General features: G+C 38.5%; 1 protein-coding gene across 4 annotated transcripts in view; it reads left to right on the plus strand.

The window, feature by feature from the left end:
- MICU3 (mitochondrial calcium uptake family member 3) overlaps positions 1–25,269 on the plus strand; it is a 133,183-nt gene that overhangs the window by 36,964 nt on the left and 70,950 nt on the right. For all 4 annotated transcript variants that reach the window (XM_067530652.1, XM_067530654.1, XM_067530655.1 and 1 more), the window contains exons 3-5: positions 9,845–9,876; positions 16,724–16,802; positions 24,296–24,343. In XM_067530652.1, coding sequence (XP_067386753.1) covers positions 9,845–9,876; positions 16,724–16,802; positions 24,296–24,343 — 159 coding nt within the window. The remainder of the gene's footprint in view (positions 1–9,844; positions 9,877–16,723; positions 16,803–24,295; positions 24,344–25,269) is intronic.

The raw sequence follows: 25,269 nt of genomic DNA on the forward strand, positions 1-25,269 counted from the left end.
CTGTGCCTTAACAAACAGTTCATGGTGCTTGTAACTACTGCTAAAGAAGATGTATAATTCCTGAGCAAATGCAAAGACTTCCTGACACTGGGTGATGCAGGAATATGCAGCTGCAATGACTAAATTAAGTCTGTGAGCATGGCAGTGCACATAAATGGCATGTGTAATCCTGTCCTGAATTCAAACTTGTACTCCTGTTAAATGACCGCTCAGCACGGAAGCTCCATCATAACACTGGGCAACAGTGTAATTAATATCAAACTTAAAATGCTGTAGTTCTTCAATAATCATGTTTTAAACAGATTCATCATTTAGATTTTCCATGAGGAAGCAGCCCTTCTCTCTTTCCTGAATGATTCCTTTTTGATGGTAGTGTAAAAGGGGAAACAGCTGTTCTTTTTTTGGATGCATCTTTAGTTTCATCAGCAAGGACAGAAAAATACTTTGCTTGTCTGACCTCTTCAACAATGCTTTCACTCAGGACTTCTGCAGGAGACTGTATTAAATCATTCTGGTACTGGGGAGAGATATAGTATCCATACCTGCTTCTTAGTCTATTCAAAAGGCTGAACACAGTGGAAGCAATCAGCTCAAGAATTTCAATGAAATTTCCTTTATTGCTAGAGTCCTCATGCCCCTGAAAAGCAACACCCTGTCTTCACAGAGCATGGATACCTTTCAGAGTGTTTCAATATGCTGGCGATTTTCAGTTATGGCAGCCTGATGGCTGGAAACAAGTTAATTGCGACACTTTTCAAACTGCTGATCCTAATTTTCAGGTAGTCTTGCCATGAAATGTAAGCTGCCTTATGTCGAATTCAGTGAATGTTGTTTTAACGAACTATGAACATCTTCCAATTTTTTAAGACACGCTTAATGAGTATTCTGTTATTGAATTGTTCTCCTAGTCCAGTTGTACTTTGTTAGCAAAGCAAAAAACAGAATCTCTACAACTGAGTATTCAGTGAAGGGGTACAAAGAAAACCAACTGTAGTTGAAACGTGAACCGTTTGTAGAAGGATATGAATCCATTTTAGGCTTTACTTGTCATTCCTCTTTCTGCCATGAAATATCTATGGCAGTGGAGATGTTGTTTTCCCATCATGAACAGGTAAACTCTGTTTAACACAACCTTCTGCCCCCGCTGATGATGTCAGCACACACAAGACATCCTTAGATATGTAGTTGGTGGCCATTGATATACTGGCACAAGGATCACTATCCAGTCTGTTCTTCTGTGCTGACTGTGGGACAGAGTTCCTTGAGAAAGCATTTACGCAGTTCATTTTCAAGGATGGTTCTTCATTGTCACAATTTTCATTGCCAGGGCCTTTCTTTTAAAAAGGATAAAATATTCTTCTGTGCTAGTACAGATACCATTGTGTACTGGAAAAAATAACAAAATCAGCTTTTAAGCATAAAAACAAAATAAGAATAATGTAGATTTTATTTTATTACTATATTTGCATTAAATTCAATATTTTTCAAAGGCAACTCTGCAATGTCTTTCAGTGAGGCAGTGAATACTTATGCAATTAATGAAACAAAATATATGAAGCAACTGTGAAGCAAAAATAAAATAGTGGGTTATTTTACTGTATTTCCTTCTTCTTTTTCAATTACATGGAAGGCTTGGAAATTATTGCTACTTCCTACTCTGATTTGGTAAAATAAGAGGCCAAATAATGACACACATAGTTTTAAAAAAATACCTACCAGAGAGGACGAAAAACCATGTCTGAAATGTGGAATTCTTCCAACTTCCAGCATTGTGTGTGTGTGTGTAGATGCGGGATCATTTCAACTCACGATCTGGCACTTTGAGCTAATAAACTTCCTGCTGAATTGAAGAGTGCCATGAGGTGATGGATTATAGGATTTGTAGGAACAGGGTGAGAAAAATCAGCAAAATGAACATGACTGCACAAATTTACATTTTAGAGAGGGGTTGCCATATCTCTACTCCATCAATAGTTCAAAGTCACTTACTTTGCCCACTTTGCCACAATGCACGACTGACTAGGCACATAATAATGACAACATTGACTTAGGTCACTACAAATGAAAGAATTTTAAAAATTGAATGTAATTGGTAACTACATCTTTACTTTCTGCATTTCTCTCAGTGTAGACAATGAAAAAAATCTGTTCTACTACTTTCAATTCATTTCACTGTCAGTGTCCTAGTGAGTCCTCCAATGTTGGGGTTTCAAACATTGCATAGGAATCTGGATCCAAGAACTATCTTTCTAATCCATCATGAAAGAGAGAAATTTTCAGATTATGTGTTGTAACTTGATCTTTCACCACTAACATAAATGAGCTGAGAAATGAGGTTAAGAAGAACATGTGAAAGTTTGTCAAGGGGGAAAGTAGTATTCGAGAGAAAGTATGTGCATTAATTAACAAATGAAGGAGGGGATGAAATTAATGATGGCTCAAAAGTAGTTGAGATACCAAACTTTTAAAAAAAATCTCTTAAAAATCACTAGCAGTATAGATCTATAATGGACAATTTTCAGCAGCCAAATCTTACAAATTGTTCAGATTGCCTTGGGTTTACATGCACTGATGGTTTTATACGAATAGTTATGATAAATACAAATGATTAAGTTGGAAGGAGGTTTCTAGTTTGTTGCTGTAAGGAGTTGAGAGAGTAAACATCACTTCAATTAAATTCACTGAGGTGCTCAAATTTGTGAGACTCTGAACCTCAGAAATATTAAAGAGTAACTAAAAGAGGAGCTAAGATTACTTACCAGTTGGAAGAGAAGGACATACAACACAGTAGACAGCACAACTACAAAATGGCTGTTTGGGAGCAGCAGTTGCTTGTATCTGCATATATAAAGGACCAGGAATAACTCAAAAGGTATTCTGGGAAAAAGGTCCTAGAAAAGTGCAACCCTGGGGAGATTTGGTAAGATCAAGGCATTAACAGCATTTGCATGTAACAGCCTATACGGACCTCGTAGTTACCTGACCCAAAGCCCACTGTAGGCAAGGAAAGACTCTCACAGACAAGTGGGATTAAATGGCCACAGTGGGGTACTGCCATTCACTAAAAAATGTTGGGAGAGTTGGGAAACGTTTTAAGTGTAACTTAAACAACATTTGTGGTGTGACAGCACATGCTTGTTTCTTCACAGCAGGGAAAGATTCCAGGTGGCTATTCTTCAGTGCTGCTCTTGCAGCCTGAAACTGGGCTGGCTGACCATGTCTGACCATGTCGACCAGACATGGGTTTTTAATTGCAGTGTTGGCATACCCTGAGCCCTAATGTAAACTACAGAATTACTTCAGTATAACAACGTTGTTTGTGGGTTTGAATAATCTACACCCTAGAGCAACTAAGTTATACCAACCTATGAGCCAGTGTAGACACTGGTATATCGGTGGGAGAGCTTTTTGAATTTGTGAATACCTGAAGGATGAAGGGGTAATCACTAGCACCCAGTATGGATTTATCAAAAACAAATCATGCCAATTTCCTTCTTTGACAAGGTAACTGGTTTGGTGGATAGGGGAAATGCGGTGGACATAAATAATATACCTAGACTTTAGCAATGCTTTTGACATAGACCCACATGACGTTCTGATAAGTAAGTGTGGCAGGGCACCTACTCCACACTGGCCAAGAGGGGGTTAAGGAGGTCTGAGCGAGAAGCAGCCAATGGGCAGGAGCAACGGGGCAGCAATCAGAACCCAGGAGCCCAGTATAAAAAGGGGAGTAGCAAGCAGAGCAGGGCAGTCGCTCCCAGGAGCTTAGGGAGGGAAAGCTGGATGCCCAGTAGGTTCAGGGAGATCCGCACCCTGAGTGGGGAAGTGGCTGATGGCTGTGGCTTGGCAAGAGTGGAAGGCTCTGATAGAAGGGTGGAGAAGGTACTGATGCCCTGATACAAGAGAGGAGGTACTGGGGCTGTGGGGAAGTGGTCCAAAGAAGGCTATAGAGGAGTTGGAGGGGAAGGCTGCCGGGCCACATCCCATCTCCCTAGGCTGCCAGTGGAGTGGTGGCGGACTGTAGTGGCCACTGAAATAAGTGGTGGGTACAAGACTGCAGAATCCCCCTCTGGAAGGGGTGGGGAGGGAACATGGACTGTGGCTTGGCCAGAGGGCCAAGCCTCAAAGACGGTGGAAAGCCCTGTTGATGGCAGGAAAGGAAGAGGGACGGAGCACAGGCCGCGGACGGGGATGTCACCAGGAGCTAATTCCCGGAACACCAGCAGGAGGCACCCATCAGGCAGGAAGTGGTAGACAGTCCATCACAGTAAGCTAGAAAAATGCGGGCTTGGCAGAACTATCATTAAGTGTATATGTAATTGGTTAAACAACTGCAAACAAAGAGTAATTATTAATGGAGGTAAAATAGAGTAACTATTAATGAATGTAGGAACAGAGATCATACTGATCAAATTTGCAGATGACACAAATCTGCGGGAATTGCCACCACTTTGTAGGATAGAGCTAAAATTCAGAAGGATCTTGATAAATTAGAGAACTGGACTATAGACAACAAAATGAAATTCAACAAAGATAAGTGTAAGGTGCTACACTTAGTGAAGAAAAACCAAATGCACAAATACAGAAGGGGCGTAACCGGCTTGGCAGCAGCACTGCTGAGAAGGATCTGGGAATTGTGGTGGATCACAACTTCAATATGAGTCAACAATGCTGTGGGCCAAAACAGCAAATGCAGTTTTAGGTTGCATTAACAGAGGCATAGCATGCAAGCACAGGAGGTTATAGTACAGCTCTACTCAGCACTGGTTAGGCCTCAGCTGAAGTACTGTGTCCAATTTTGGTAATCACCATATACAAAGGATGTAGAGAAACTGGAAAGGATCCAGAGGCAAATGATAAAGATGATCAAAGGGATAGAATGCAAGACATACAAGCAAAAAAGGAACTGGCTATGTTTCATTTGGGAAAGAGATTGGGGGGTGAGTGGGTAGGATAGCGGTCTTCATATATTTGAAAGGCTGCCATAAAAAAGATAGAGAAAAGTTGTTCTTTATTGCCACAAAGGGCAGGCCAAGAGGCAGTGGTTCAAACTAGAGCATAGCAGATTTAGATTAAATCACAGGAAAAACTTTAACTATAAGAACATTAGAATTATGAAACAGACTGCCTAGTGAAATTGTGGAAACTCCTTCACTGGAGGTTTTCAAAAGGAGGCTGGATAGCCATCTGTCTTGGATGGTTTAGACACAACACATCCTGCATCTTGACAAGGGTTTAGACTAGATGACCCTTGCGTTCCCTTCAAATCCTATGATTCTGTGACATAGCTACTGCCTCTCACGGGTTAACTAAGTCGATGGGAGAAGTTTAGAGCGTCTTCATTAAAGCACTACAGTGGCACAGCTGCATCAGTGCAGCTTCACTACTGCAGCATTTTAAGTGTAGACCTACCCTCAGTCTCCCAGCTGCCTTCATCTCACAGCCATGTGTCACTGCACTTAGAAGAGTAAAGCACTTAGAAGAAAAAATAAAAGTCTTCTGAACCTTAAGTGTAGCAGAGCTGGAGCTTGGTTATAATGTTGGATGAAATAAATCATCAGTATTGGCTTTGCTATATCCAGCTCTCTAGCACTGGATAATCGTGAAAGCATAGGAAGAGGCTCTGAGAGGTATGAAGTGGCTTGTTCATGTCAATATGATGTCTCAAATGAATTAGAACAGCAGGTGGAAGGGAGTACTCTGAAACAATAGATCAGAGACGTGTGAACTGCTCCATTCATCTTAGTGGGCATTTTCATCCACTTTCCCACTCTTTTTGAGAGCTTGTGATAGGTATCAAGTATACCCTTTCTCAACTCTGCATCCCAGTCTCAGCACTGTGCTCTTGGTGCATGCTCCCAGCCTGCTTGTTTTCAGCTCCTCACCTAGAGAGGGAGAGCTTCCAAGATGCTGGCTTGAAGGTGGTGGAGGCAGGGATAGAGGATCAGACCTCCTCAGAGTGACAGGGTCCCCAGATTCGGGTTCATATGGGCTGTTAGGAGAGGGGCTCAGACAACCCCAGAGAGGCAGGGGCCCCTCTGATCCTGGTGCACAAATGGGAGAAGAATGCTGGGCTGAAAGATGCCACTCCTCACCTTCATGTCACTGCTCCTGTTCCCTTGTCCTGAGCCTCCCAGCTCCTCCCACTCATCTTCATTTATCCCTCTCCCCATGGTCTCTTATTCCCTAACTGCAGCCAATCCCCTTTCCCTCTAATCCCCCTCCCTTCCCAGCAAGTATTTGCATGTATAATTCATTTTCTTTTCAAATATAGTTTGAGTTCCTTCTGAATTTTCTGCTGTACTTAGATTACATTTTCCTGGAATAAAGCCCCTTTGTCAGAGGTAGACTGTAGCATCCTGAGTACATTTCATTTTCATTTTCCTGCCAAGGGTGTGGTTTAACTGTAGTGTCTGTATATAGCTCAGGTTAAACGGCCACAACCTGTCCTCTTGAACTTCCAGCTCCTGTGAATACAGGCTGTTTTGCAAGATCCTTGCCTAGTCTTTCTGTACATGTGCAGTGTAATCCATTCAGTGCATCACAGTTGGCTCAAACCTATCTGGAGAGCTTACTTCTTTTTTAAATACATTTTAAACATTACTTACTCAAAGAGGACATGGTTGTCATGCACTAGCTGGGATAAATGTTGAATGATTGTTTGGGCACGATGAGAACCATGGTTTAACCTCCAGGTGTATGTGTGGGGGAAAAAAGTTAGAAAAATTGTAAACCTTATGAAACATTAACAACTTCCCCGAGAACCCTATCCTTGCCACCATGAATGTCTCTGCTTATACACCAACATCCCTCACCATGCTAGCATCTCTGCTTGCCTCAGCTATCTACAAGATAATTAACAAACCTTGAAAATCCACCCCAAACATCTTGCCAAACTCATCCATTTCATCCTCACCCACAACTTTACATTTAACAGTATTTTACCCAAATCATAGGAACAGCCATGAGTACTAGGATGGCACAGCAATATGCCAACCTCTTCATGGGCCACCTCGAGGAAGAATTTCTGAAAAATACATCATGAAATCAACAATATGCCTGAGCTACATCAATGATATTTTCATCCTCTGATCAGATGACTTAACTCCATTGTAGATTTCCACCACAACTTCAACAGCCACTACCCATCTTTCAAACTTTATCTTTTACACTCCCACACCAACATAAACTTCCCGGACACCACAATCAGCTTCAACAATGGAAACCTGCAAACTACTGTATACAAGAAGTCCTTGGCTCACCATGCTTATCTCCACAGATCCACCACCCATCCAGACACACGAAGAAATCTGTTACATCCAGGCAGGCACTTGTATACCTCAGAATTTGCTCTGTAGAGAAAGTCCAGGATACATACCTGAACACACTTAAAACCACCTTCACTAAACAAGGACACTCCACCAGAGAAGTAGATCATATCATGGAACAGGCCATCCAAATATCCTGGGACAACCAACTTCAATATAGGGAAAAAAGTTTCCCACCCCACATGGGAACTCATATGGGATACCATCAATCTCTTATCCCCATATTTGATGGGGACCACATTCTGAAAGAAATCTTTCCTGAACCTCCTGTTCTGGCCTTCAGACAACCCCCCAACCTCTCCAAACTTATCATCAGAGGCAAGCTTCCCACAGACCAGGGCACACCAACTCAAAGCAGCATCAGACCATGCTAGAACAATCTGCAGACATATCTCCACTGCTGGGATGACCAACACCCCTCAACAACACACCTTTTAACATACCTATCACAACACATGGTATACCGCATCCAGTGTATCAAATGCCCCAACAACCACTATGTGAAACCAAGCTATCACTATACTTTCAAATGAACTCTCGCAGAAAAATGGTAAAGGGCAAAAAACACCCTATTACCCAGGAGTAAACACTTTTCACAAATTGATCACTCCATATTTGTATTGTCAGGGCTTGTCTACAATTAAAACACTGTAGCTGTGCTGCAGTAACGCTTCGGTGAAGACACTACCTATGCCAACAGGAGAGGTTCTCCCATCAGCATAGGTACTCCACCTCCCCAAGAGGCAGTAGTAAGGGTGACAGGAAAATTCTTCCATTGACCTAGCTCTATCTATACTGAGGTTTAGGTCGGTTTAATTCTGTTGCTTGAGGGTGTGGATTTTTCACACCCCTGAGCAACATAGTTTTATAGATCTAATTTCCTAACGTAGACCAGGCATCAGTCCTCATCTTCAAAGGAAACCTGCACAACACCTTCAAAAGATGAGCCTGGGAATAAATTCATAACTCTTCGGGACACTAAAAACCATGAACTTAACCGAGATTCTCATTTTATGGTTCATTACAATAATTTGTAATGCACCATAGTGCCTGATAACCTTTAATTGCCCACTTCATTTTAAGTGGTCTCCTACAGCTTATGTGAACCTCCTTTTACTTAACAATCTATCCCACCTTGTATTTAGCTTGGATTCCCTGGTTACCTTCTCCAGACCTGGGAATGAGTTTTGTGAAGCTCGAAAGCTTGTCCCTTCCACCAACAGAAAGTTGGTCCAATAAAATACCACTTCACCTGCCTTGTCTCTCAAGCTTAAAAGAAGCTGGGTTTTTGGCAGGGGCAGTATCTTGGGAACCCATTGCTCAAATGACACCAGATTTAGACGACTAATCCAATACCACATCTCCACGAGGCACACAAAATTTCAGGGCAATCTGAGTAAGCATGCAGATTTAGAGCACTTGGAAGAGACGTTCTTTAAAAAGAATGGGCTTCCCAACCATAACTACAGCAAAGATGGCACTCCTCTATAATGAAACGAAGTTTTTATTACTCAGTGAGTGCTCTGACCTCTCTGTGGCAGAAAATCTTGCTTAAGTGGGGGTTGCAACAATGTAAGTTACTTGCAGTTTTCGCTCTCGCAGAATGCCCACAGCCAGCAGTACTATAACCCAAATGTAGGGCAGAAGTTTCTCTACCTGTGAATTGTAAGGCTGCTAGCTAGAGTTCAGTTCACGCTTTCACAAAATATTATTGTCTTGCTACTGAGTTCCCTGTGGAAGCTTGTTTTGGGAAGACAGTGCTTCAGTATGTTCAACCGTCCTCTTGAGAATAATCATTGGCTTCAAGTTCCCTATTGTGGGAATCAGTGGAAAAATTTCTTGAAGAAGAAAGAAAGGTTACCAGTGACCGGTCTTCAGAGAGCAAGCTTGGTTTAGGGGACAGGGCACTAGGCTAGGAATCTGGAGAGTTAGATTCCGTTTCTGACTCTGTCACCTACCTGTTGTAATCTTGTGCAACTCACTTCACCATCCTGTCCCTCTGTTTCCACTCCACCTTTTGTCTGTCCTGTCTATTTAGACTAAGTTCTTTGGAGTAGAGACTGTCTCTTACTATGTGTTTGTACAGTGCCTAGCACAACAATCTTGGTTGTAATACTATTACTAATACAAATGATCTGAATGTATGGACTCTACAGGTATACATGGATCATCCTCCATTCCCTCTTTAGAGTTTTAATGGAATATTGTGGTGGTAGAGACCATGTAGATATAATTTTTATCACTGTAGTAGAGTTTAGTAAGGAAATATATCTTTATATAGTTTTTTTTAAAGTTTGTTTTGTATGTTTTTGAAAAATGCTACAAACAGTAGATAGTAAATGCTTTGGAACCAAATGCAATTTGCTTGAAGACAAGAATCTGTTCCTAAGTTAACTAAAGCAGAGATATGTTCTTTATTACAAAACATAGGGGATAAATCATGAACTGATTCCATGACACTATCATATAAAAATGTTTCATTAAATGCTATATTTATTTTTTCTCCCTCATTTTAGGTGCTAGAAAATGGAGGTCTCTTTCAAAACAGGTGAGCAATAGTTCCTTCTGTATCTTGCAACCTTAGAGTTCTCCACATATGAGTTAAGTAAATATATGCTATAAAGTTACAATCACAATGAGAAAGGTTTAGACATTTTTGTTTTTAATGGGTGGGATTTTAGGCTATTTTTTTTTAATAAGTCCCAGATTTAAAAAAAAAAATAATAAAGACACTTCCTCCTCTGCTTCTGGGAATGCGACAATAATCACTTGTTCTCTAGTAAAATAATTGCTTGCTCTAATGCTTAATTATTCCTTCAAAGGCCTGGTTTACACAAGAAGATTAGGTCGGCCTAACTATGTCAATCAAGGTTGAAAAATCTACACCCCTGAGTGGCATAGTTAAGCTGACCTAAGTCCCCATGGTGGACAGCAGTAGGTTGACAGAGGAATTCTTCTGTTGACCTAAGTACCACCTCTCGACGAGGTGCATTACCTACGCAGCATTTCAAGTGTAGACAAGCCCAAGGTTTATACAGATACTGTTCACTGATCCTTAGCCGAATATATGGCAAGGAGTGAACAGAAATTTAAAAGGAGTTAGGATGGAAACATGATTAAGGCAGACTTGCAAAATTGTCTTGAAAATATACTGACTTGGGCACAAAATCTGCTTACCACTATTTTTGTGGTGGTGATAGAAAAAACAACTTTGTTCAATTTAAAAAAAAGGTTTTGTCCTAATAAATGGATTAATAGAATTTTGGAATGCTGAATTAAGCAGCATGATAAAACCACCTAAGCCTGTTCTATTCTGTATAAGACTCCATGTTAATCTATATGCCCTGTATTGGGAGACAGGAGTGAGTGAGACTGGATGTCCAGGATCCCATAGTCCCCTAAAGAAAATGATAAGATTTAAAAGTAGTAAATATTACAACGGGGGTCACCTGCCTACAGAACTCTTATGACATCACCAGGTTGCTGAGTTTGTGAAAGTCTGCTTCACCTAAGACCTTTTAAAAAAAAATGCCCTTGGGAGAAGTCTTGAGGCTATCTGCTCTATATTGATGAGAGGGGAGAGTACCTCTTCCACTGCTTTCTGGCTGCTCTGGAGATAGGGGCCATGGTGGGGATGAGAGGCTGGCATGCTTTGTCTCTTCCCCCACTGAATTTTTTTTTTAACTTTATAGCTATATAAATATAAAAATAAGGCTTTCAATGCTTCAGATAGCTTTTAGACACACCACAATGAATCGTGCCTTTTCAAGTTCTCTTAGTAGTCATTCCATTCTAGAGCATCTTACTCAGAATTCAAAACTAATTGTGTAATTGGGTAAGGTATTTTGATTTTATTCTGTCTTCAAGAATATCTTAATTGTGAGACGATTCATCAAGAATAGAAACAGTATCATATGGCCCAAGTGCATTTGTTCATATCAGGTGACCAATTTGTAGTTGGAAGTTTACATACTTCTAAGGAGAGCTGAACTCTGGCCTTTTTTGTTGTTTTGTTACCTCTTCCCAGAATTCAGTATTTGCTACTGAAGCAGCTAAAAACATCTATGTGGGATCAGGGGAACAAGCACCTGTATTCTGAGGTCACCTAGCCAGGCTAGAGTGTTTGGAGAACAAGTGACTCTTTTCCTTCCCCACCCTCTTAGTGACTGACACAAAACCATGAGATGGACTGATCCTAAGGAGATCCTTAATATGACTGCAAAACTGGTTACATTGTAATCTGCTCCTGCTGCTTCACTTCCCCTGGGGATGGGTGGAAGTCTCTGTAGTCCTTACATTCACAGGTCTTTAAGTGTGGTGGGTACTTGTGCCCCATCTCCTCCAGTAGGTTGATGTCTTTGAGGGAGAAAAAGATACTTATTCCCTGCTTTTCAGACTGGTTGCAAGGAGCTTGTCCCTATATCCATCCCCATGAGTTTTCCAAGACTATCTTCAGCAGCAAATGTTGCCTCCAGCTGCTGTCTCCCTCCATTCCTGGTAATATCTGTTGAAAAAAGAGGAAAGAACTCCACGTTTTCTGTTGGTGTAGGGAAGCTATTTCATTGAAGGTACTGCAGGAGTTACAGAATAACATTTCAGCAAAAATACAACCACATTTGCAGAAACCACAATGGCAAATTGTCTGTTTGTTTGTATTTATACGCTGTAAGTTCAATACATTTATCCAAATATTTAAATTTCCAGTTTCAAGGCTTATGAAAAAATTAAGCCATTGTTATTTATTTTTATAACAGAAAAACTGTTGCTTATGCCTTACTCAATCTTAGAAAGCATTTGTTTTACCCACCAGTGTTCTGAAATCAAATTTTTATTATAAGTGTTAGAACAGTGTGCATTACATTGGCAATGAACAACTAGCAGCTAACTGTGGAGTTTCTGTGGGAGTTTGCCCTGAGAGGAGAGTGGTGATTTTGTGTTCTGGAGGCTCAGTTTTGATTTTTGAGTGATTTTTTCCAAGAGTGTGACTTGATTCAGTGCTTGCTGATAGCCCTTAACAAGAGGGCAATGCTGACTTAGGGCTTGTCTACATTTGAAATGCTACAGCAGCACAGTTGCAGCACTGCTGCTTTGCAACTGTAGTACTTCAGTGTAGTCACTCACTATAGGGAGGGAATTAATTAAAGAAGTCAACTGGATTGAAGAGCTTGGGGACTTAAATGTGGAGGAGACTTGGAATTTCTTTAAATCAAGTAAACAAAAACTATTTGCAATTTTCATCCCAAGCAAGGGAAAAAAACTTGTAGGGAAATACTCCAGACCCAGCTGGATGAATAACTACCTCAAAAGGGTTATTAGGTGCAAACAGAGAGCCTGTAGGGAATGGAAAAAGGATTAATCAGCAAAGAAAGCTACATGCTAGAGGTTAGAAAATATAGGACTAAATGAAGAAGGATGAGGTTGGGCCACTATACAATGTAGATGGGGAGGAGACTAAGTATAATCTAGGTCTGACTCAAAAATTAAATGAATGCTATGCGTTGTTTTTCAGTAAGTATGATAAAACGGAATATGGGCATGGAGGACAACGTGGCTGGTGGAAATCAGTGTACAAAAATGGAAGTTACCACTTCTGAGATGGAAGAAAAACTTAAAATGCTTAATGTGTTCAAAATGGGGGGGCTGGGTCATTTCCATTCTAGAATACTGAAAGAATTGGCATTGGATATTGCTAGTCCGATAGCAAGGATTTTTAATAATTCTGTCTTTTCGGGGGTAGTACCTTCTGACTGGAGAATAGCTAACATGTCTAAATTTAAGAAAGAGTTTAAAGGGATCAGGGTAATTACAAACCTGTTGGTCTGACCTCAGTAGTATGCAAGGCTTTAGAACAAATTGTGAAAGAAATAATTCATGGAGGCAAACAGAAAAGGGAATGTAATGCAACATAGGTTTATCAAAGGTGCCATACTAACATGATTTCCTTCTTTGAGGGAAAAAACTGATTTTTTAGATAAGGGAAATGCAGTAAATCTAATATACTTGGAGTTCAGTAAAGCATTTAATACGGTACCACATGAGAAATTAATAGTTAGAGAAGATGGGCATTAGTACAAGAATTGTAAGGTGGGTAAAGAACTAGCTAGACGGGAGAAGCCAGCATTTTGTGCTGAAAGGTGAATAATCAGACCGGAGGGAGGTTGCTAGTGGAGTTCCTCAAGGACCAGTCTTGGGACCGATTTTATTTACTATTTTTATTAATGACCATGGCACAAAAGGTTTGCTGATTTATACAAAATCGGGAGGCATTGTTGATACATAGGTGGATTGGAATATTATTCAGGAAGATTTGGAATACCTTGAGGACTGGAGAAATAGAAATAAGGTGAAATTTAATAGTAGAAAATGCAAAGTTGAAGCACTCAGGGGGTCCCAGAGCCCGGGCTCGAGCCTGACCACAGACATTTACACTGAAGTTTTATAGTCCCACAGCCTGAGCTCTGCAAGAGTGAGTCAGCTGACATGGGCCAGACGTGGGTGTTTTATTGCAGTGTAGATGTATCCTGAGAGACTAATAACAAGAATTTCTGCTGTATGCTGGGGATGCATCTGCTGGGTGTGGCAGAGGAGGAGAAAGACCTGTGTGTATTAGTCAATCTCCGGATGAATGTAAGCCAGCAACGTGATGGATAAGGGCAAGTTTATCAGGCAAGGTATTTCCAGTAGAGAGAGAGCAAGATCTTCTTTGGAATACTGCATACAATTCTGGTCACTCATGTTTGAGAAAGAGGAATTCAGACTGGAACAAGTACAGAGAAGGGCTACTAGGGTAGTGACAGGAATTGAGAGCCTATTTTAGAAGAGGAGACTAAAAGAGTGTAGCTGGTTTAGCCTAGCAAAACAAAGACAGAGGCATTATGATTGCTTTCTATATAAATACATAAGGGAAATAAACACCAGAGTCAGAGATAAGTATTTAAACTAAAGGACAATGTTGGCACAAGAATAAATGAGTATAAACTCTCTGAACAAATTCAGGCTGGAAATTAGAAGGTTTCTAACCGTCAGGGGATTGAGATTCTGGAACAGAGGAATGAGATTCTGGAACAGCCTCCCGGTAGGAGTTGTGGGAGTAAACAACTTAATTAGTTGGAAGAGAGCTGGATAAATTTATGAGTGAGATTGTGTGATGATGTTGCTTTTTGGATCTGGGGTTGGCACTTTGGTGGATAGCTTCTGATTTATCTTGGGTTCCTAAAGTCTCATGCGTCAGGGCTTCTGCCATTCTCTTGCAGGAATCAGGAAGGGATCTCCCCCAATATAATTTTTTTGCTTGTTTCCTTGGAAGCATCAAGATGGCTACAGCTGAAGATGGGACAATGGATGAGGTGGTCTGGTGCTGTGAGTTGGCACTCAGCATTCTGTCTCTCAGGTGCTTATCTGAGTGGTTCTTGCTCACACGCTCAGGAGCTGACTGAATGCCATATATGGCATTGGGAAGGAATTTTCCCCCATGTCAGATTGGCAATGACCTAGGTGGTTTTTTGCCATTCTCTGCAATGTGGGGGTGAGAGTCACTTGTTGGGTATATCACACTCAATTATTTCCCTGCCATTGTAGAGGCCTTGTGTATTGGTGCACCTCAATCCCTCCTATTTTCTGCCTGTGGCACATAATAATTTGGTCTCCTGTGAGCTGTAATACTTCGGTCTACTTTTGGGTGTTGTGTTTAGTGTGTTAATGGCCTGTGATATACAGGATGTAAGATGAGATGATGTTGCAGTACCTTCTGGCCTTAAACTCTGCCTCATTTTTCAATTCTACTATATATCATATCCCTCAAATTGTTGATAAGTGTAATTAACTGTATAAATCTCAAGGACAGGGTGGGTGTTAATATCTTTTATTGGCCCAATAGAAAATTTGTCTCTTTCACCAACAGAAGTTGGCCCAAAGAAAGGCATTACCTCACCCATCTTGTCTCGCCAATATCTGGGACCAACACCACTGCAACAACACTTTATAAATCTCAAAATATAACAATATGCCTTTTAATTTATGTATGTATGTATTTGTTTTTATTGGAGACTTCCATTACTCTTTTGGCTAAGCTGCATCTATGTAGACCCAGTTGCATGACTGGGCCTTTTATTAGGAAGAAATGGCACCAGATTTAAAAGTAGCAAGCTCTTTTGTTTTTGTACAATGTTCCTAGTTTGGTTGTCTGATTGTGTGTATCTCTCCAACTGGATTGCCTTCAATAAATAATATAAATACTACACTTTTTTTTGTTTACCCTACAGCAGTCAGACTACAGTAAATCTGTTCTCACTTAAATTTTAATTTTTTTAGTTAATAATTACAATTTGTTTTAGTATGGTAATTAACCAGACTGTTATGCGTAGAACTAAGTAAATAATTTTTGGATAACTATTGGACAAAATATAGCACTTTCTGTTTGTGCATTGTCCCTGAACAAATTATGATTGTAACAGATTTACTTATCTGAAATTATTTCTCCAAATCATTATTGTTCTGTAGATTTGCCAGCAGCTTGTACTGATAATTTGAAAATCAAAATGTTATAACTGGACATGAAAATTCCATAGTATGTTTCTTTTCCATGAGTGGATGAGTAAAACTCATATGTGGCCCAATCCTGCAATGTATGGGAATGCCTCTTGAGAAATGCTGAACATCCTCATGCTGTGAAACTCAGCAGAAGTTGAGAGTGCTCAGCTGACAAAATTCTGCTCTTACTAAGACTGGTGTTAAACTGTAGTGTGTCTGTTGACTTTATTAGAATTACTGCAGTTTGGTTTGCACTTTTCATTGGTGTAACCGAGAGCAGTATGTATCCCTGCAAGGTGCTGAACGATTCTTAACCCTGAAGAAGCCCTGTGATCAGGCTTCTAGTATTGCATTTGTTTTAGTGTAGGTGAAGTTGGACATCGTAAAAACAGTGAAACCAAACTTGGGGCCTGAACCAAAGCTCACTGAAGTCAATAGAGTCTTTCCATTGACTTCAAAGGGCTATGAATCAGTTCCCCAATAAAAATACATTACTAAATGAGTTGTAGCAACAAATTGAAAAGTTCAATCATGCATAAGTGGTACTGAGTGTTACATATAAGGCCCCAGTCCTACAAACTGTTAAGCATCTGTTCAAATTTGCTCATGAGACTAATATCAGGAGTACACAATGAGCAAAATATACGCTGTGTTTAAGTGTTTGCAGGATCAGGGTCCATGTGCTTCTGCAAGCTAGAATTTTTCCACTTACACCTGCCATACCTTGGGGGTTAAGTTAAATAGGAAGTTTGTGTAAAATTACTTGTCGCTTGTCTTGGTTTCTTAGATTTCACTATTTAATCTGATAACGACTTTAAAAAAAACCAGAATGGTTGATAATCTCCCCCCCCCCCCCCCCTTTCCAGGAATTGAATCAGATACTTCTAGAGACACCAGCAGTTTGGAAAGGATCATCAAAACTTTTCCGTAATCTTAGCGATAAAGGTGAGGAGTATTATTTTACTGAATGACTTTACTACATATATTTTGGATTCTGTGTAGTAGAAATGTTGCTAAAATATGCACTTTTAAGATGAATCCTTAATTTTTTTCCCCAAAAAGGGGGAAAGCAGATGTATTTTACAAAGATTCTGTCAACATCTGTATTGTTTGATCATGATTGCAGTTGCTGTAGGACAATTATTTACAGTATTATCTTAACCTGGAACAGTTTTTGAAGTGTGTTGTATTGGTATTTAAATATTTCAAGTTTAATTTTGTTCTTCTAATGAGAATTACCTGCAAAAGAGAGATAGATATAATACTTTTAATTAAAGGATACAGAATTTGGTAAGTATAATTTGACAGAACTGTTGTGATTAATTTTTTAAGATAGTAATGTGTGATTGATATCCTTGAACAACTGCACAGGTTTTCATGTTCCCCACAATACTAATTGGTAACTTCTAAAATCCCATTTATTACATCAACTCTCTAATCAAAAAAATCTGATTTATGTATTACCAGTTTCTAAAATTCTGCAGATCAAGGTTTTGACTTCTTTAAAATCTTCATAGCTTCTGACCATCGAACTTCACGTTAATTATTGGGGAAAGATATAATTTTACTCCAGGTCTTTCATTTATGTATAAAACCCCCATATTCACTAAAAATGTGCTGGTTTCTGTGCCGTGGAAACTTGTAAAAGCCATCCAAAGTAATCTATTTAGTTCTGCATTTCTTTCCATAATAGCAGAAGTCTAATGGAGTTTTTAAATTAAATCTGGCCTTAAATTATTATTATAAAATAGAGCCACTTTATATAAATATTAGGAATATATCAGTGCAAACAACAAATTTGGGCCAAACTTATGTTTAATTCAAATACAACTTAAATTTATGAAAGAGTAAATGTCTATAATAAACATTGATAGTTTTCAATAGTGGATCAGTGATCTTTTAAGTGGTGATTCACTTTTCTGCTAGTTATAAGAAAGAGCATAGCTAAATTTAACAGAAAAGTTCATCTTGAAGACTAATTTTCCATTCAGAATTAGTTAAGTCAAACAATGATTACAAGATGGTACAATCGAAAATATTATTTATTATAGCAAATTGAATAAAGTGATCTAGAAATACTAGTGTGCATAAGATAGTGATTTTTGTTAGAACAAGACATTGGAAGAGTTCAATCCTTTTTTCTGAGTGCTGGGGCTTGAGGTATTTTTCTGTACTCTTGCCAGTTACCAATACTGGGATGCCTGCTGTTCAGTTTTTTGTTAGGTTTAAAACTGAAGTAAACATTTACAGTAAAGTTATAAAAAAAAACCTCCCAAAACTAAACTCATCTTTGGAATGATACTAAAAATGTTGCAGCATGTCTCAGCTTCATGGTCAAGAAAAACATTTCCACTCAGTATTGTAAGCATTAAATCGAGGAGAGGAATTAAAGTGATGAAATAAGACTTTTTTAAAAAAAAAAAAAGCTTCAGAATTTATTATACCCAAGTCTGTTCATATGAGATTTAGAATATTTCAGAACTAGAGAGTATGTAGCAAGTACTCTTAACATGTAAAAAGATGCAATGGAACCTGTCCTCTGTGTAGCTCTTCTGCAGCTTAATTCTGTAGTGTTAAGGAGTTGCAGATTAGCTCTCTCCTGTGGAGTTTTTAGATTCCTCAAGAGAGAAAATAGCTTGAAGCTTGTTGTGCACCTTGTAAGAATGTTATGTTTGCAAGAGAAATGACCATATTATGCTATGCTGTGAAGCAATTAGCTCCATGAAAGTATTTGTGTTTTAGATGATCTAAATGAAACACAAAAATTTCATTTTTAGAATGTTTATGAACATTGGTTCAGTGATGTCAAGTTATGTGCTCACTATTGTATACCTGTGAATGACCACAGTGAGATAGGATGTTTAATAGGTAGAACAATGTGTTAGGGCTCAGGAGATCTGGATTCTATTTCAAGTTGTGACATTGGGCAAAGTCACTGTGATTCAGTTTTTCCATCTGTAAAACATCCAATCTTTTAAAATGCTTTGAGCTCTACTGATGAAAAGCACTATATGAGGTGTAATTATGATTTATTTATTGCATATATATTAGTCCATTGAAAAATGTTCATACATAAGTAAAGATTCTTCAAGAACTATTATTAAAATTAGGGCTCAAATTTTAAATATTTAACAATAGGAATCACCTCTCTCACCCTTCACATAACATTTATTAAAGACATGTTTATTTATATATTTTAACTGTATTACTCCTCAGTCCTTAAGTATATCTCCTTCATGCAGGTCTGTTGCAGAATACCAGCAACATTTTTATTTTTGTTTTTGGTGATCTGTCCTTTATTAAAATGTACCTTACTATGCAGCTACTTTGTTAGTCAGAGAAGTTCTTGTACAATTCACATGAAAGCAATATTAAATTATTTGCATGTGCCTCGTATATAGTACAAGGTGCAAAATTGGATATCTACATCAAATGTACCTTCAATTTAAGAAAGGAGAAGTAAAATATAATGGAATTACTTAATTATATGGAGTATAGAAGAAAGTCTTCGTATATGGAAATAATTTCTGTTGGTACTTTGTAAACTTTCTGTAATTGGACACTTTTTGTCTTCTCTTTTAAACTAAATTAAACCTGAAAAGACAAAATTACAAAGAAAGGGAGCAGGGCGCACATCTGTATTAGAGCAACTATAGTTAGATGCTAAATAAGTTCTATTACATTTAGCATGATAGGCATTCATCTCAGCATATCATCGGCCCAGCTGTTGTCAAGTTTTTTGTATGCATCAGAGCAAAGGAGATTTTAAAGAAGGGATTTGAAGGAGCGTAATAAAGTAGCTTTGTAGATATTTATAGGCGTATCCTCCCAAGCATGAGGCAGCATGGGAGAAAGCACAAAGGTGCTTGTTTGTTATCAATATTTGATAATAAAATTATCTTCATGTCAATTGAGAATTACATTATATATTCTATGATAGATTGTTGATGCAACTCTACTTTTAAAAGATCCAGATATGCTCTGAATAATGTAAACATTACCATATTATAGGCAATTATATATGCAATATAAATAACTCTTCTAAGAAAGCTACTGTAACTTTTTTTTCCCTGTTTGCAACCCACAGTGGTATTTCTTGGAGCAACTGATTCAACTCCAAATTCCACACAGACAAAACAACATGTCTCTAAGTTATTTGAATTCTTTATTGAATTCTTTTAGAACCTATTATATCAATATTCTACATTAAAAGGTATATCCAATAGTAAGATTTGTGAATTGTATAATACAAATGTCTCTAAAATGTATGCATCTGATTCACTGATATCTTACTCCAGTTTTCTGCCAGTGAGAGTGAATTGAAATTAATAGAATTATGCCGAAATTGAAGCAAAGTGATAGAATAATAATGGTGCTTATAGAGTCCAAAATGCTTTATAAAGGAGGTATTATCATCCCTTTTTTACATATGAGGAATCTGAGAAGCAGAGAGGTGACATACCGATGGCAGAGATAGGAATAGAACCAAACCTCAGTTCAGTCTCAATCCTCTAGTTAACATTGCCGCTCTATTAGGCTCTATCGCTACAATATGTGCATTTTGATATTAAGTATGTAGATGTATAGGTCCTCAGCTGGTGTATTTTGGCAGAGCTTCGTTGAAGTCAATTCAGCTACACCGATTTACACCTGCTGAGGATATGGCCCAGGGCTTTTTATTTTAATTATTTTCATCTTAGGTGATCCCTGCACCTTCTATATGGTCTTCAGGTTAGCCCTTCTTTCTGAGCAAGTCATTCCAGAATCTTTCTCCCATAACACTCAGGGCAGTCAACCAGAACTGTCTGTCCATAGGTTACAATTTACTAGTACAAACAAAAGGAGGGAATGCTTTCAAGGCCTCCTAAATAGCTCTTTTCATGTCTGCTGACAATACTACTTGACAGTTGCTCTTCCTTCCTTTGTTTTACAACAAAGAAGGTGTTATCAAACACTGAAAAACAATCTGTAAAATAATTTTTTACATTTGACAGATTATCAAGGATGTTTTACATCCCTTTAGCTATATTTCAGCCGTATTTGATCTCTAGGTAGCTGACCTTCCAAGTAGTTGCAGACCAAAGGAAAAATTGGATCTGGCCTTTGACACGTAACAGTAATTCTCAGTTTCCCTGAGGTGCTGTATAAAATCTAGATGACACAAGGCAGGATACATGATTGTATTTATTGCCAGACTAACTGCTTTTAAACTTGAAGTGCTAGCCAAAGCAGTTAAATTTTGTTTACAAATCCACATTTTTTGGGGGGGGTGAGATGCTGACTTTTACAGAAAATGGATAGTATTAGAACTGCTTAGAAGCCTTCCCTGAATTAGCAACACCACAATAACAATGAGTGGCAGCAGGAGGTTTGCTCCAGGGACTTCCATTTAGACTGGGGAAGTAGGGGAAGAATTAAATATGTATGTTTGTTTGTTTGTTTTATTTATTTTCTGAAATTAGGGGTGGGGCTAGGATGGGAGAGGAAAGAAGTTCAGATTGGTGAATTTAGGGGTGTTTAAAGGTTCATTTGGGTGTGAGTAGGTGGTTTGGTGTGATTAATCAACTGCCTTCCTTTTACATCATCCCCACATTCCAGCCTCAGTGGAGAGGGCCAACGTGATCTGAGTATTTTTTCTTGTTTTCTGATGGTGGGGGACATGTCCATCATGGAAGCATTGCTCTTTTAGGGTAAATGGTCTGGGTGTAGGATTATTAGATGACCTGTTTTATTGGGGGATATTTAGAGAGTGATTCTGAGGGTAATGGAGTTGAGGTTTTAGGGTGTTCTTGGTAAAGGTATTTGGAAAAGTGAATTGTCTTCTTAGATTGACTTTGTAGCCTGCATTGAAGATCCTTATTCTAGCACTAAGTTGTGGCGGCTATGACCATTCAATAACCACTGCAGGGTGGCCAAGGGGGCTGAAAAATGTTGCGGTGTGTAGTGCATATGGAAGTACTATATGTAGAGAATTAGTTGTGAGTGTTTGAATTCCTCAGTTCCTATATTAGTGTGTGGGAGGAGACAAGGCAGGGAAAATACCTTGTGAAGTCAAAATGGATAATCTCTGTTTCACTGGTTTAGGTGGACAAAAATTCCAGTCTTAGCTTCATGCTGTTTATGTGCAAGATCAGTGGCTAATGTTTAAACTGTCCATGATTTAACTAGGATTTGAGTCCCCCAGGCTTGCATGTGTTAGCAAAACCTGGTTGGATATTACTATTCAACCAGTTTTGGAATATTTGGGTCAGTATTAGCCTAAAGAAGATGGGTGAAGCGCTCCTGTGCATGATTTTTGTATCCAGCCTGGAAAGCTGGAAGTCTCCTACACCAAAGCTAGATTGATTACAGTATGTTCATTTTGTGCGATTTCCAGGAATTATTTGAGTTGGGATAAGTTCAGGAGTACCAGCTAATGTGCTGCAAATTGTCTGTGTGAGCTGCTGACCATCTTTGGAAGTACCAAGGCTAATTGTTATCAGTGAGTTTAACATGCGTATGGATGACAAATAAAAGGGAGTTAGGTGCCTAGGCACTTTTGAAAATCCCACTAGGCACCTATCGGCATCTTCAGGCACTTAAATACTTTAAAAAATCTGGCTTTTAAAGTTAGGTCAGTATTATAGACTAACTCACAACTCCAGCGTTTTTGAGGTAGGGCCCCAGCTAACATATTGGGGTCAAGGAACCAGTTTTGGTGGTCTGCCCTTAAAGATTAATGGAACTGAAGTCTTTCCAGTAGACCTCAAGGCAGTTCTTTAAGCAACCCACTCTGAAAAGAGTCCCGAAAACCGCTAATTCACTGATCTTCTGGGAATGCTTCAAGGTTATCTATCTACCCAGGCTTTTGAGGAAGGAGGAGGATGATTTGTGATAATAGGCATATAATATGGCTGTGGAGTTCAACTGTGGTTAATTATTTTCTGGAGTAAGGAGCAGATGCTAGTTCAGAATTTTTTGTGATTGTATTTTTACAGTATGGCAAAAGTATTGAGAGGCCTTAAATAGGTGCTTCATATATATCTAAATTGGTAAATCGTTCAGAAGCTACACCTTAATTTTTAACAAAGCCTTAAAAATCAGTATTTAACTAAAATTTATAAGCTTATCTAATAAGAGTTGAATGCAAACTTAAAAGCATAGTTAGAGTGTATGTATGTATACACAAAAGGAGCTTAAAAACTAAAATCTGTGTACTGTTAAGCAACTAAGCAATTAAGAATCAAAATTCCTAACAAGATATGTGTACTAATGGGTAGTAAAATTATGATCAAAAGTTGAAAATGGTTAAACAGCTGACATCAGGAGAAAACACTGCTTAAATTGTAATGTGAAACCTTTGTATACTAACATAAGAACTTCAAGGTGTTTGGAAAAACTTATTCTAATGCATATACATTACTTTCAAGGGATGTGACTAACCTATGTTTAACCGTGTCTTAACAGTAAGGCTGCATTGTATTTGTAGAGCGATTTACCTCCTTTACTAACCACTCTTCACTGATGGGTGTATGTCTGTGTGTCTGACCGTTCTGAAATATCAAAATTAAAATTCAGTTCACGTTGAAGAAACCAAAAAAACAAAGAAAATTAAGGGGTAGATTTGGAAAACAGGAGGAGGTGATTGTGATGCCACATCCCTTATAACCATTCATTCGATGTTAGAGCAGTCATCTGGAATGTGGGCCACCCAGGTCTGAAGCAGAAGTGAGTGCCTAAACCGCCAGTATGGTGCCTATTTTAGTGTGGGGCTCTCTCAATCTCTCTTTTTGAAGCTGTTTCACTTTGTATAAATAAATATTAATTGGAGCAAGGTTTGGAGCATGGGTGTTTCCACTGCCAGGGGAGTGTGATTTTCTCTCTCTCTTCTCCTCTCCCCCCACTCCCTCAATGACTGTTCAAGTATTTAAAAAGTGGAACAGCTTTAACAGGGCAGTGAGAGAGACCCACTTTAGAATACCCAATAGCCTTCTTGTTAGGGTACTCACCTAGAAGGTAGGGAGACCTGGGTTCAAGTCCCTGCTTTGGATTGGGGATTTGACTGGGTCTCCCACTTCCCAAATGAGTACCCTAACCACTGCATAAGGTTATAAGGGAGTGGCAGTGCCACTACTTCCATTTTTGGAATAGTGCCTAGATTCCCTTGTGAAATCTTGCCTGGAAAAGGTTTCATTTTGTTAATATTGAAATGATTCATTTAGACTTTTTTGAAAAACGGGGTTTTTTTTGTTTTGACTGAAACAGTTTGCTGAAATTGACATGAATTTGTGAAATGTTTCAGACAACCTGGATCACTTTCTGGCTCAAAAATAGTTTCATCTGAACAATTTTCCCCAACTGCAATGTGTATATGTGTTTAAAAAAAATCAAATTTTTCAAATTTGACAAATGAAAGTTCATTAGAGCTGATATGACATGACACTCTTTTTTGTCTCTAGGTGTGATTTCTTATACAGAATATCTGTTTCTTTTATGTATCTTAACAAGTAAGTATTCTGAAAAAAAATTCACTGCAACTTTGTAAGATTCTGAATTCATTTCTATACATTAGAATATTTTATGTTCACTCAAAAATGATATTATATGGGGAAAAATTACATGCATCTTTCCCATATAACTTGGCCACTGTATTGGGCCAGTGGAATCTCATCGTAAAATTTAAATTGAAGTGTTGTATTATGTGAGGCACCCTTTACTGAAAACAAGAGATTTAGGATTATTGGATGAATTGAACACTAGCTAGTAGCGTATAATCTCTGTCCTCTGAAATTGCTACATAATTGTTAGATGCATTTATTAAAGTTTATAACAGACTTTTGAAGATGGAAAGAGAGACATAAATTGTGAAATTATTCTTCAATCTAATATTGCACAATAGGACATACCAATATATATCTGATATCCACTTTCATAGTTTTAGAAAATCTGTCAAAACTAAGCCAAACATTTAATGTAAAAACAAACACCAACAAAATTAAATATTTGTTTTGTCTTCCACTTGCAAAAAATATATATATAAAAAAATGTAGAATGTGTGTTTGACTGCACTAGAGTCAATTATGTACAGTGTAGATTTTCCATAACTAACATAATTGTTTGAGGTTTTAAATTTCATAAGTTAAAAATTTACAAACTAGTTTTAGAAGTTGTGTTAGTTTTAAAAACCTATTATTTGACATTATCATTTGAAATTTAAAAATCAAACACAAAAACCACAACAGTGCTTCATATATTTGGGCATTTCATGCAAGAATTCCCGACTATAAGCCTGAATCATATACACAGGCTTAAACTTCTATGTGTTGGAAGTGAAACAAAACAAATAATTATCTACCTGCAGGTTTATCAGCTACCAAAATGTATGGATTTGACTTCCTGTGAGGGGATGTATAAATCCCACAGCAGGCAGCAT

The sequence above is a fragment of the Emydura macquarii genome, unplaced genomic scaffold, assembly GCF_026122565.2.
Source record: "Emydura macquarii macquarii isolate MOO-44397 ecotype Brisbane River unplaced genomic scaffold, CSIRO-AGI_Emac_v2 contig_3108, whole genome shotgun sequence".
NCBI lineage: Eukaryota > Metazoa > Chordata > Testudines > Chelidae > Emydura > Emydura macquarii.